Source organism: Echinops telfairi, unplaced genomic scaffold (assembly GCF_000313985.2).
Source record: "Echinops telfairi isolate 266 unplaced genomic scaffold, ASM31398v2 ScPeMD7_25;HRSCAF=90, whole genome shotgun sequence".
NCBI classification, from domain to species: Eukaryota; Metazoa; Chordata; class Mammalia; order Afrosoricida; family Tenrecidae; genus Echinops; species Echinops telfairi.
This window is the reverse complement of record NW_022103922.1, coordinates 1,449,773-1,461,301: the sequence shown is the minus strand read 5'-3', so window position 1 is coordinate 1,461,301 and position 11,529 is coordinate 1,449,773. Positions and strand designations below refer to the sequence as shown.

Sequence of the window (11,529 nt, the reverse complement as noted above, 5' to 3'; positions counted from 1 at the left end):
TGGCGCGGGACGTGCGAGGTGAGGCGCGGCCGCCCGCCCGGGCCTCGGGCTCTCCCACGCCCCGGCCGGAGCCGGGCACTCCGGCCGCTGGACGCGCCCTCATCCTGTGCCGGGGCGGGCCGCCGAGGCCACGGGCACGCGGGGCTCCGCGAGGTCCTGGCGCCTTCGCGCGCGAAACCTTCTTGCAGCCACTGCCCTCGGGGCCTTCAGCCCAGACCCAAGGGGAATGCCCTCCACGCTCACAGCGTTGTCCATCCCGGCTCAGTGGCCCTGAAGGGCAGGTTCCAGCCGCCTCTGCGGCGGCAACGCTTTAAGGGCGTGGAGGCCCGGTCTTTGTGCCAGCAGCCGAGGCTGGTGCGCGAACAGCCCACCTCGGAACGACCTGTCTTTCTCCTGTGGAGCAGCTGGTGGCTTTGAACTGCTGACCACCACTCACCTGACTGCCACAAGGACGTCAGGAAGGCCCTCCAGGGGATGGGTGGGCATCATTGTGAGGAAGAATCATGTGAGTGCGAACCGAGTCGGGGGCTCCCAGCAAAAGCAAACCGGGGAAGGGTGCATCTGCAGCATCCTGCCTCCCCGCCACTGTCAATGTCACCTGGATTCTGAGGCCCCCCCAGCACACACACACACAGACACACCCGGGGAGGGACAGAGGTTGGGCTCTGTGGTGCGTGCTGGGCTCACCTTTAATGACACATCTCCGTGGGCAAGAGAGTTTACACATTGCTACTGTTCTTTTCCTACGTGTTTGTTTTAAAGTAAGGCTCTTTTTAAGGCTGTGTTTTCTCACATCTGAGCGAACTCTGCTCCACGGGTGAACAGGGATTTTGGTCGCGCGTCTGTCAGAAAGGATCATCTCAGGGGCTCCAAACGCAGGCTGTTCCAACCAGGGTGGGTTAAGTGTGAGTCTGCAGTGGGGGGAGGGGGGGGCAGATGGTCCTCTGGGCCATGCCCTTGCTTCGTCTCCTTAGGGGGCCTCCAGAAAGAGGGCCGCTCCACATGGCGGCCTCCCTGGGCGTCTGCAGGCCAGCGAGGCTCAAGGCAGAGGGGTCAGCCCAGCCAGGGAGGGGGCTGAGGTCTGGGATTCTTGGGCGTCCTCTGAATCGGTTTTCTCGCAGGACTCTTGGTAGGAAGGCGTGTGCGGAAAGCTGGGGGCTGCTCTGGTGTGCGGGAGAAGGCTGCGGCAGCAGTGTGCAGAGGGATTATTGTGATTTCTTTGCTTTGGCTTTGTGACAAGACACCTGGTCCTTCTCCCAAGGGCAGCACGGCCGTCCCCACCCGCCGTCCAGCCCTGCCCGGGGGCCCTCCGGCCTGCTTTCTGTTTCCCCAAAGTTAGCGTTCCAACAGGAACAGGGATTTCATTTCCTCAGGGGTGCCCACGCCGCCTGTCTGAGGGCCATGAGTGGCAGGGCCCGTGCTGTGTTTTGGGAGACCAGCCAGCTGGAGGCACCGGGTCAGAAGCAACAGAGCAAGGCGGACAGTGCCTGGGGAAAGGAGTGTCTGCAGCGGCGGGTGCTTTGTAGAGTCAGGGTTTCCGTGCTGTGTGGCCGTGCCTTCTCGCTGGGCCTCGCAAGTCCTTACGAATGAGTCTCTCTAGAATGCACGCCCAACGTGGCCACCCGAGGCCTCTCACCCAGCAGCTGCTCCTTTTGCTGAGACCCAAGGGCTCGGAAGCCGGTGGTGTCTGCAGGTCTAAGGCTGAGCCGGGCGGGGCCAGTGAAGCCAACTGAGTGCCCCTGGTGGCGGGCTGGCCGGGCAGCCTTTGCTTTGAGAACGCAGACAGCTCAGTGCGGTGGAGAATCGGTCAGCCCACATATGCTCTTGGAAGACGGAAGCAAATACGTAAATTCAGGCGCAGCCAGCCCTGGTGAGATGGTCGCCACGTCTGCATGCCGCTTTCGATGGTGTCAGTTGGGGACCTGAAGTGCTAGTGCCGCCCCCTTGCTGTGGGGGCCGGCTCGTAGGGAACCCTGAGAATGCACTGCAGCGCTGCAGGAAGGCCACGGCTGAAGGCCAAGACAGAGCAGGCAGGTGGGAGAGGGAGCCGAAGGTGCCAGATTGGAAAGGACTTCGTGAACTCTGTGTGGAGGGACCCCAGGGCCCACAGGAGCTTCCAGAGCCACACGGGCATTCAGAGCCGCCGCCTCTTGGAGCTCTGGGGCGCTGCTGTCAGCGCCAGTCTCACTTCTCTGGACCCTGGCCTGCCTCGCAGCCATGGAGTGGACGCTGGCGACCCTGTGGGTTTCAGGGACAGAGAGCCCCGTCCTCCGAGGAGCGGCTGGTGTTTCCAGCCTGCTGACTCTGTGGCTGGCAGCCCCGCGGATAGCCACTGTACCAACAGGAATCCTGGGCAGCGTGGTGAGACTCTCCAGGGGCCCCACCTTCCCTGGCAGCTCCCTGCTGCTCCTCTCTGGCGGGCTTTTTCCGGGTTTGAGGATCTACGAGGAGGCAGCTTAAACAAAAGCTCTGCTGTTGTCTGCAGCAACCAGGTGCCACCTGGTGTTTGTGCGGGCGAGGCTTAGCCTGTCACTCCCAGGACCTGGCAGGACAGGCTGCCGCCCCTGAAAATCCCATGGCCTGGAGCTGTGGCTGCCGGCCCGATTTGTGCCACCACCGCCTCCAGGGAGCTGGAGTGGAAACCCTGTGTCCCGAGCCCAGCGGGCAGCGCTGGTTCTGCGGCCTCTGACGTAGCTCAGCAATACCAGTGACCATGTCAGGTTTCACACGTCTTTGGTGTCTGGCCCCCTCCCCTGGCACAGCCCAGGGACCAGGGAGGAAGGGCTGGGCTGGTCCCCAGGCCTGGCCTGCTCCTGCGGTGGGCACCAGGACTCCTACTGGGGTGTCCCTGTCTGTCTCCATTCCTCAGACGTGTCTAAGGATGGCTGGGACAGGAGGACGCTGCGCACTCTCGCTGGGCAACCTCGAGTCAGCGTGTGACCGGCTGCGGGCTCCTTGGGCACGGATCCTGCCTGTGGCTAGTGGCTGCAGTGTGGGGAAGAGTCGCACACCTTGCCCGCTGGGGCCAGGGCGTGGTGTGGCCTGGGAGGGTGCGCCAGGTTACAGAGCAGCTGGAGGTGCTGTGGGAACGGCGGAGCTGGAACACAGGACAGGCGGTGAGCTCACAGACGTGCCCCCGCAGGGCGCCACCTGCCTTCACTGGGAAAAGCCACCTCTCTGCTGACCATGGCACGCTGGGGGTGGCCACAGGGGTCTTCCCACAGGCTGCCAATCGGCTGTGGGAACGGGGGAAGGGGAACGGATGGGGAGCAGGAGTGAGGAGAGGCCTTGAGGTCAGCCGGCGGCTCTCTCTGGAGCCTGGCCTGGCGCCTGGGGCTGGAGCTGGGGAAGGCCTGGGTGCACACCAGGCTCTGGAGTGCAGGCTGGCCGGGGGCAGGGAGTACCTGCTGCCTGCCCCAGCCTTGTGCTGCTCCCGTCCGCCCCCTGTGCCACCATGAGCCTGGATGCGCTGGCCAGGCGAGACCCTTAGCATGTGGGCTGCCAGCTGGCCCAGCGTGCCACATGAACTTGGCACATGGAAACCTTGGCTGAGTGGGCAGGCGAGCCAGAGCCGGGGCTGGAACCCGGCAGCATGCTGGCATCAACAGGGATGAGGCAGGACTGTCGCCCCCTCCCCTCTCCTGCCCTCCCCTCCACAGCCCCAGAGCCCGGCGGCCTTGCTGTGATGGCCCGGAACTAGCTATTGCTGGGCCATTATGGGGATGGGTGGGGGGGTGTTGTGGCCTCGGTGGTAGGGATGCTGCACGCCGGCTGCTCACAGGTGGGACTGGGCCGCCCTGGGTTAGGTGTGGACACACCACCTCACGCCTGTCTCTTAGCCGGAAGAACTGAGACTAGCCCAGCCTCTGCACCCCACAGCTGGCGCTTGGGGAGCGGGGCAAGGGCTGGTCCCTCGACAGGTGGAGAGGGCGGGTGCCGGCAGAGGGAGCAGAGACCCTGAAGCTATGGCCTGCTTCACTGCGCCGAGCTGGCTGTGCGCCCTTTGTTTGGTGGAGAATGCTGCCCATCTGCTGGGTCGCAGTCCCGGCATCTGCTCCCACCCTGGCCCTCGCGCTCTGGAAACAAAGGCCTGAAACGGTTGTGTCCCCAGGACGGCGGCCTGCACTGCTGGTGGGTGGAGTTGTCCCTCGTGTGGGGTGGCAGGTGGGTTGTGGGCACAGGCTACAAGGGCTCGCAGGGGCTGCAGTTGGTGGGTGGCCCAACAGCCCATGTTCTGAGGCTGACCTGGGGGCCAGGAAGGGCCCCCCCTGCCAGCTCGGCTGCATGTCTAGATTTTTGGCTGGTAGGATTTTTGCCCAAACTTTCTACAGGGACTGCTACTTGCCTCCTCTGCTGGGACTCTGAGAATTAAGGGCTCCGTCTTGATAGGAGTTCATGTTCTTACAATGGACAGCAGGTGCCCCGCCGCAGTCTGAGGACCCACCCGCAGCCAGTCGCTGAGAACGTGGGTGGTGGGGCAGGCCTCTGCGGGGGCAGGGTAGGGGCAATGGGGACACAGACAGGGAGCCCACTGAAGGCCTGGCAGTGACCTGGGCCTGCAGGACCATAGCAGGTGGGAGGGCTGCTGCCACCCCAGTGCTGGAATTACCCTGACCTCGTGAGCACTGCTGGCGTGTGCTCGGAGTAGCCAGCCACATCCCCAATTGGAGGTGGTCACCGCTACTTCAGCCATGTAGAGACTGGCTCACCATGAGGAGGCCGAGGGGCAGGTGGGCTGCCACCTCACTACCCCGGGCTGCGAGGATTCAGGGGATGCATGCTGAGGTCCAGTCTCCCCTTCCCCCCCCACCCGGACCGACCCCAGCCTGGGGGAGTGCTGGCAGCGGTGATTGCTAGCCTGTGTCTGCGGCTCTTGGACCCTGTGTCCTGCCATAGTGAAGCAATTCTGTGTGACGGGAGAAAGGCAGCTCTGATGCCCAGGTGGCATTGGGAGCAGCAAGCCTGGAAATGCTGATGGTGGGCACAGGCCTGGGCTCGTCTCTCCAGTGCCCCCGCCCCTGTCACCCTCAGAGCGGAGTGTGTGCATGCAGGGCACTCTGTGGATGTGTGCAGGGGTGGGGGGGTCAACTTGATGCCCTGAGTCGGCATCAACTTGATGGCAGTGCTTGGTTTGGGGGTCAGTGGGTGGTGTGGGTGTGTCTCGGCTGGGCGCCGCAGCGTGGGGGAGCCCTGACCTCTCAGGTGCACACTGACCACTCTGTGTCCATCCGAGGTGTGTCTGGTGGTCGGGATGGCTGTGGCGGGGACGCAGCAGGCCCGGCTGTGAGCTGGAGTTTACCCTGCTAGAGCCCTTGGGCGGGTGGTGGTGAACACTTCGCTTCCTGACTGGGGGTGCCAGGCTGTGCATGGGGTCGAGGGCTTGGCCAGCCGGGCGCTCCAAGGGCCCAGCTGACATTGCAGAGCCTCCTCCGTGCTGTCAGTGGAAGCGGTTTCCGGACGCAGAAACGCATCGTGGTGGAAAGGCTGAGGCTGCGTCCGGCTGCCCCCCCACAAGCAGCGAGGCCCGAGGGGTCGCCCGGCTGCCAGGCTGAGCCATGGTCCCTTTTCAGACTGGGCTGCCGCCATCCGCGTGGCTGCGCTGGACTGCGCCGAGGAGAAGAACCACGAGGTGTGCCGGGCCTACGACATCCACTTCTACCCCACCTTCCGGGTGAGTCTGCCCGGCTGGGCAGCCCTCCTCGTCCTCCGGGGTCTGAGTCCTCGTGTCGTGGCTGCCACTCAGCCCACACTGGCTGGTTGGGCAGGGTCCAGTTGGGCCCTGTGGGCTCGGGTGCCCCATGAGCCAGCAGGACGGCAGTCTGAGGGGGAGGCTCGGAGGACAGCCCGCCCTGGCCTGCTGCCACGCTGCCAGGGCCTCACTGCCGTGCTGTCCTCCCTCCTAGTACTTTAAAGCCCTCACCAAGGACTTCACGACGGGGGACAGTTTTAAAGGTAAGCACGTCAGCGGTGCTACTCAGCCCACCCAGCACACGTGGTTCAAGAGGCAGAGACACAGGGCCGGGTCTGCCTCCCACCCTCTGCCGCCGACCTCAGTGTCTGTATGCACCACCCACCACCCCATCCCCAGTGTCTGCCCCGCCCAGCCTCAGTGTCTGGCCACCTCTCTTGATGGGGCAAAGTGTGCATTCCCAGGACCTGCCCCCCATCTTGTGACCCCCACTCCAGCCAGTGAGTGCTGGGTCTGCTTGTGTTTGTCACCCCCCCATGTCGGGTGGCAGCGTGGCTGGGCCTGAGCGTCTCCCTGTCTGGCAGGGGGTGACCGGGAGCTGTGGACGGTGAGGCACAGTATGATTGACTTCCTGCAGAACAGCTCGGAGGGAAGCCGCCCCCCTGCCTGCCCCTCTCTGGAGCCCGTCCCGTGAGTCCCGGGTTGGGTCCCCTGTGGCATCCACAGAGGCCGTGCAGTGAGCCTTGGCTGCACACGGAAGCCTTTTCTTTTCTCTAAAAAGGCCCCAGGACGTCCTGTCCCTGCTGGACACCCACGATGACCGCTACGTGGCTGTGATCCTGGAAAGCAGCGACTCCTATGTTGGACGAGAGGTACTGTGTGCGCAGGCTGAGGGTGGCCTCTGGACACGTGGATCTCAAACTGCACCATCCCCAAGGGTCTCCCTCCTGCCCCACCCTCCCCAAGACTCACCAGGTGGGTCTGTTCTCACTTGCGGGGCTGGTTAGAGACTCCCTGTGAGCATCCACCGCCCAGGGGAACGCTCTGCGGCCGAACTACCATCCTGGGGTCACCGGGGAGTCCCGTGAACAACTCAGAGAATGCCATTGAAACCCCTCTCCTGGGCCTTCTCTGGTGGATGTTAGAGCCTTTAGGCCGGGTCCCTAGCCGAGCCTGGCTCTGCGTGTGCCAGAAGCAGCCTTGTCTGCCAGCCGGCCTCTGCTGCCCCTCCTCGCAGGGCTCCTCCTGGTCACTGCCACCATCTCCCTGGGCCTGGGAGGGCTCCCACACAGGGACCCTAGAGCCTAAGGACACTGCTTCCATCTCCCCTTAGACCCCCTGAACCTCATGCTCGACCCTGTCCCTGCCCTCCCCACGATGCTGTACATTTTATTAGCCATGGCACACAGTCCCATCCCCTGGTGGAGCATCAGTACCTCATTTGCATGGCCCCACCCATAACTGGCGGCATTTCAGACTGTGGGCAATAGCATGTCTGCCTCCTCACGGGCCACAGGCAGCCATCATAGACTGATGTGGTCAGGGTTCCTGCCCTGGACCGGCTGTGACCCGCTGTCACAGGGACCGTGAAAGTGCACTTGGGGCCCGACTGGCAGAGGAGAGCCTTGGTGGCCCAGTGATTAAGCGCTGGCTGCCCCCTTCCATGGGGAGTGTGCACCCAGGACCCCCTGCCAGGACAGCACGGGGACTCTGTGAGTCAGTGTTGACCCCTAGATACTCGGCAGCAGCTGTGCACCACCCCCTCAGCCCCCCGAATGTTATGTACAGAGAGGATGTGTCTGGTTGGTGTCAGCATGCTGCACTGTGGTTCCTGCCCAGGCGTCCTCCCCTCTCTCCCCCGCTGCCCACCCCCTTGCTGGGAGGGGCTGGTGTGGCACTGACACGCTCTCCACCCCCCGTCAGGTGGCCCTGGATCTGGTCCCCTACGAGGAGGTGGTGGTGAAGAGAGTGCTGAACTCGGACCCCGAGCTGCTCCGGAAGCTGGGCGTGTCCCACGTCCCTTCCTGTTACCTGCGCTACCCCAACGGGACACGCGGCGTGGTTAACGTGTGAGTGCCCACTCTGCTGGGGGTCCCGGGACTCGTCCACATGTGGAAACTTGTGGATAAAGAAAGGCTCCTTGTACCAGGAAAGCCCGGCGCCATCACCCAGGGGCACCCTGGCCCACCCCCTAGGTGTGATGGTCTGACCACAGTAGGGGCCAGTCGTCAGGTTGTATTTCATGTCCCCACAAGGCCCTTCAGCATGTCCTCCTGAGCTAGCTGACCATCTAAGCAGCATGCTAGCCCCTGGCCCTCCCTGCTTAGGCCCCAGAACCTGCGGGTGCTTTGCAGGTGCACCTGGAGGGGAGATCAGCTGTGACTGCTAAGTGTTGTTGGCAGTGAGGCTGGTCCCCGCTGCCCTCCTGGTGAGGGCTCACCCTCCCACTGCCTGTCCGGCCTGTCCATTGGGTGCAGGCCCCACCCACCTGAGTTCCCGTGTCACACACCTTACCTGGCGGGGATGGGTAGGTGGCCCCTGGAGGTGGGGTCGTCTCTTTCCAGCTTGGCTACCTGGGCCCCAGCCCTGGCCTGTTGAGCAAGGCGGCTAAATGAGGGTAGTGTCCGTCCTACTTCCCTCCCTCACCGAGCTGTGTCCCTTGCTGCCCCCGTCTGACTTCCCGAGCCAGCAAGCAGCCGCCCCTACAGAGGAGGGGCTCAGGGCAGAGCTCTCTGATGGGCCCACGGTCGGCCTGGACTGCTGACCAACAGAGCCCCTCCCGCAGGGGAAAGCCGCTCCGCTCCTTCTTCGCTGCCTTCCTGAAGTCGCTGCCCGGTGTGAGGAAGAGGCCGCTCTCCCCGCCGCCAGAAGAGCCTCGCGGAGAGCACACAGAGACCCTAGTCTGGAGGGAGTTTGACAGGCAGGTCCCCTTCTCCTTGGTGGGGGCCCTCAGGCGGGTGGGCAGGGTGGGCCGGCCGGGTAACGGCGGCCCCACCTCCAGGGCCCGGCTGTACACTGCAGACCTGGAATCGGCGCTGCACTACCTCCTGCGAGTGGAGCTGGCCGCCCACCGCTCACTGGCCGGGGAGGAGCTCCAGACACTCAGGGACTTCGTCACCCTGCTTGCCAAGGTGGGTCCCTGTGCCCGTCTCTGCCTGCGGGCCGCTGTGCCTGAGTGGTCCCAAAGCTGGGGAGGCCAGATCAGAGGCTGGCTGGGAGCCACTCCTGCTCGCCCAGAGCCCTCTGCTCCGCACAGGTTCACAGCCTCGGAAGCCCTGCCGGCCTCTGGTGGCTGGTGTGCCCATGCAGAGGGCAGCGTGGGAGCACAGCAAGGGCAGAAGAGAGGCGGTGTGGCCTGCGCTCCTAGTCGGGTGCCCCGTGGGCTTGTGATGGGGGGCTGTTGGGACAGGGCAGTTCAGGGGAGGGGTCGCCTTAACTGGAGTCGGAGCTGAGGGCTCTTGAGGTCTCCCAAGGTAGGAGGAGGGAGCCAGCCCTCGAGAGGCCCAACGAGGAGGGCCTGCCCAAGAGCATTGGGAAGCAGCTGGTGCGGGGAGGCTGGAGACCACAGGGTGGGCAGGCAGGTAGGGCCCTGAGGGCCTGGTCCCTGAGGAGGTGCGGCTGCAAGGAGAGGACGGGAAGGAGCGGGCCGCCAGGTCAAGAACAGCCTCCGGTCTGCACGCAGGTTTGGGAGGCTGGGACTGAACCTCCTGCCTCAGGAGCAAGTGAAGTGGTCTAGGCACCGGTGGGGCTTGAGGGGAGGGGGTTGGAGGGGCCCCCTGCTAGGAAGAGCCCCTGACTGGCTGGGCAGTGAAGCAGGAGGCCGCCCCCCCTGGCTGGGGCAGACCAGTCCCTGACATGCTCTGACTTCAGCCCTCACTTGGCAGGCCCTCTGAGTGGGTGCCTGGGCCTCTTGGTCCAGGAGGGGCAATGCTTCTGGTCCCCTAGGCCCCCTGGGGCTGAAGCTGGGCGTGTCACCGGGCTGTGCTGGGGTGGGGATGTGACTCCAGCAGGCAGCCAGTTATGTGGTCAGGGCATGTCTGAGTTGCTGGCCCCTTGGGTGCACACACACATCCCACCCCCGCCTGCCCCTCCCCTTGGTTTGTTGGAGGGAGAAGACACCAGGCTGACATGTGTTGGGAGATCTGCACCCCCGCCCTCCCGCCCTCCGTCTCTCTCCTGCGGTGGAGGGAGGTGGGGCTCCTGGTTCGCTGAGACGGGAACTCCGGCCTCTGCTGAGGTTGGAGTTGGAGATGGGGGTGGTCTTGCGGACTCTCTTCTTTCCTTCGGAGGCGGCTGGGGCGCGGGGACAGCAGGCAGCACCCCAATGGCTTTAGTGGGGTGCCTGTGGCCCGGCCACTGCGGTGCCACCATAGCATAGGTGTGGGCACTGAGTCAACACCTCCCCCAGAGCACGCCCTGTGTAGGGGGCACAGCGGGCAGGCGAGGGGCACAAGTTGCTGTGAACCAGAAGCAGCAGTTTCTGCAAGGTTCCCTGAGCACTTGGCCTCTCCCTCTGGTGTTGCTCCTCCTCTTTCTGGGCTGGTCACTGAATGGTACCTGCCATGAGTGGGTGGGATGGACGAGCTGGACAGTGGACTCACTTTCCAGCCCTTTGGGCGTCCCCCCTCAGGGATAGCCTCCCCCCTCACTCGCATACTGGCGCCCTGTGGCTGAGTTTGGGGCGGTCTGCCCAGGGGCTCTGGGTCCCAGCCCCCAGCGGGTGTCTGTGTGACTCTCTGCAGCTGTTCCCTGGCCGGCCGCCCGTCTCAAAGCTCCTGGAGATGCTGCAGGAGTGGTTGGGCAGCCTGCCTCTGGACAGGGTCCCTTACGATGCCGTCCTTGACCTGGTCAACAACAAGATGCGGGTGAGTCCCCGAGGGCACGCCACACACACCCACAACGCGCAGGCGTCCGCCCACACCTGGAGTCAGAGAGAAACAGAAGACGGGTCCTTCGGCTCCCCGGGCCACCCACGTAACCCAAGGCGCGTCTCAGGAGCCCGGGACCTGGGTTCCCAGCCTGGACTGCCTCCTGTGTGATCACATAGTGACCCAGACAGAGTCCCCAGTAGGCTTTTCAGCAGCTGCCCTCTCAGACAATCAGTCCCCTCCCCTCTCACACCACTACCCTGACCCTTTGTTCTGCCACTGAGAGGTCTGTGCTTCCGGGTCCCTGCTCCTGGCTTTGAGAGAAGATGATATCCTTCATGCTGAGCACTGCTAGCTCCCCAAGACCCAGGGTGAACTTCTCCAGTGAAGTTCTCCTCTGAGCAGGGCACAGTCCCACACTCTAGGGGATCCCCAGGGACAGGGACACCGCACCCCTCTCCCTCTGGAGTGCTTTTCCTGGGGGAAAGGCAGAGATCGCTCGTGGACCCACAGCCCCGGTCGAGGGCAGTGGTCAGCGTTTTTAACTTTAAAATGTCCTGCTATTATTACTAACTTTTTCAGATTTCTGGAATATTCCTTACCAATCACGTCAAGTGGGTTGGGTGTCAAGGAAGCAGACCAGAATTGAGGGGCTACCCGTGTGGCCTCTGGATGTTGTTCCACACCCTGACGGTTCAGGCTGGAGCTCACCCAGAAGCGCTAGCTGGCACAGGTGAGTTGGCCCAGGTGTGCCCAGTCATTTGGGTGGGTCCTACGCGTCACATCCAGGGCCCATCACTTCCAGTGCGGTCTGAAGGCTGAACAGGCTTAGTTTGCTGCAGAGCAGTGTTTTGTGTGTGTTTTGTTTTCACTGAGGAGCGCTGACCTACGCTGCAGTGCCTTAGAGCAGGCTGACCTACGCTGCAGTGCCTTAGAGCAGGCTGACCTACGCTGCAGTGCCTTAGAGCAGGC

At 63.9% G+C, this 11,529-nt stretch overlaps 1 protein-coding gene across 1 annotated transcript in view; it reads left to right on the top strand.

The window, feature by feature from the left end:
* Positions 1–2: 2 nt before the first annotated feature.
* QSOX2 (quiescin sulfhydryl oxidase 2) overlaps positions 3–11,529 on the top strand; it is a gene marked incomplete at its 5' end in the record, with an annotated part of 17,437 nt that continues 5,910 nt past the window's right edge. Inside the window, 10 exons of the mRNA XM_045289351.1 lie at positions 3–18; positions 5,571–5,671; positions 5,904–5,952; positions 6,274–6,379; positions 6,471–6,561; positions 7,613–7,758; positions 8,475–8,609; positions 8,691–8,820; positions 10,432–10,554; positions 11,140–11,290. Of these exons, the coding sequence (XP_045145286.1) occupies positions 3–18; positions 5,571–5,671; positions 5,904–5,952; positions 6,274–6,379; positions 6,471–6,561; positions 7,613–7,758; positions 8,475–8,609; positions 8,691–8,820; positions 10,432–10,554; positions 11,140–11,290 (1,048 nt within the window). The remainder of the gene's footprint in view (positions 19–5,570; positions 5,672–5,903; positions 5,953–6,273; positions 6,380–6,470; positions 6,562–7,612; positions 7,759–8,474; positions 8,610–8,690; positions 8,821–10,431; positions 10,555–11,139; positions 11,291–11,529) is intronic.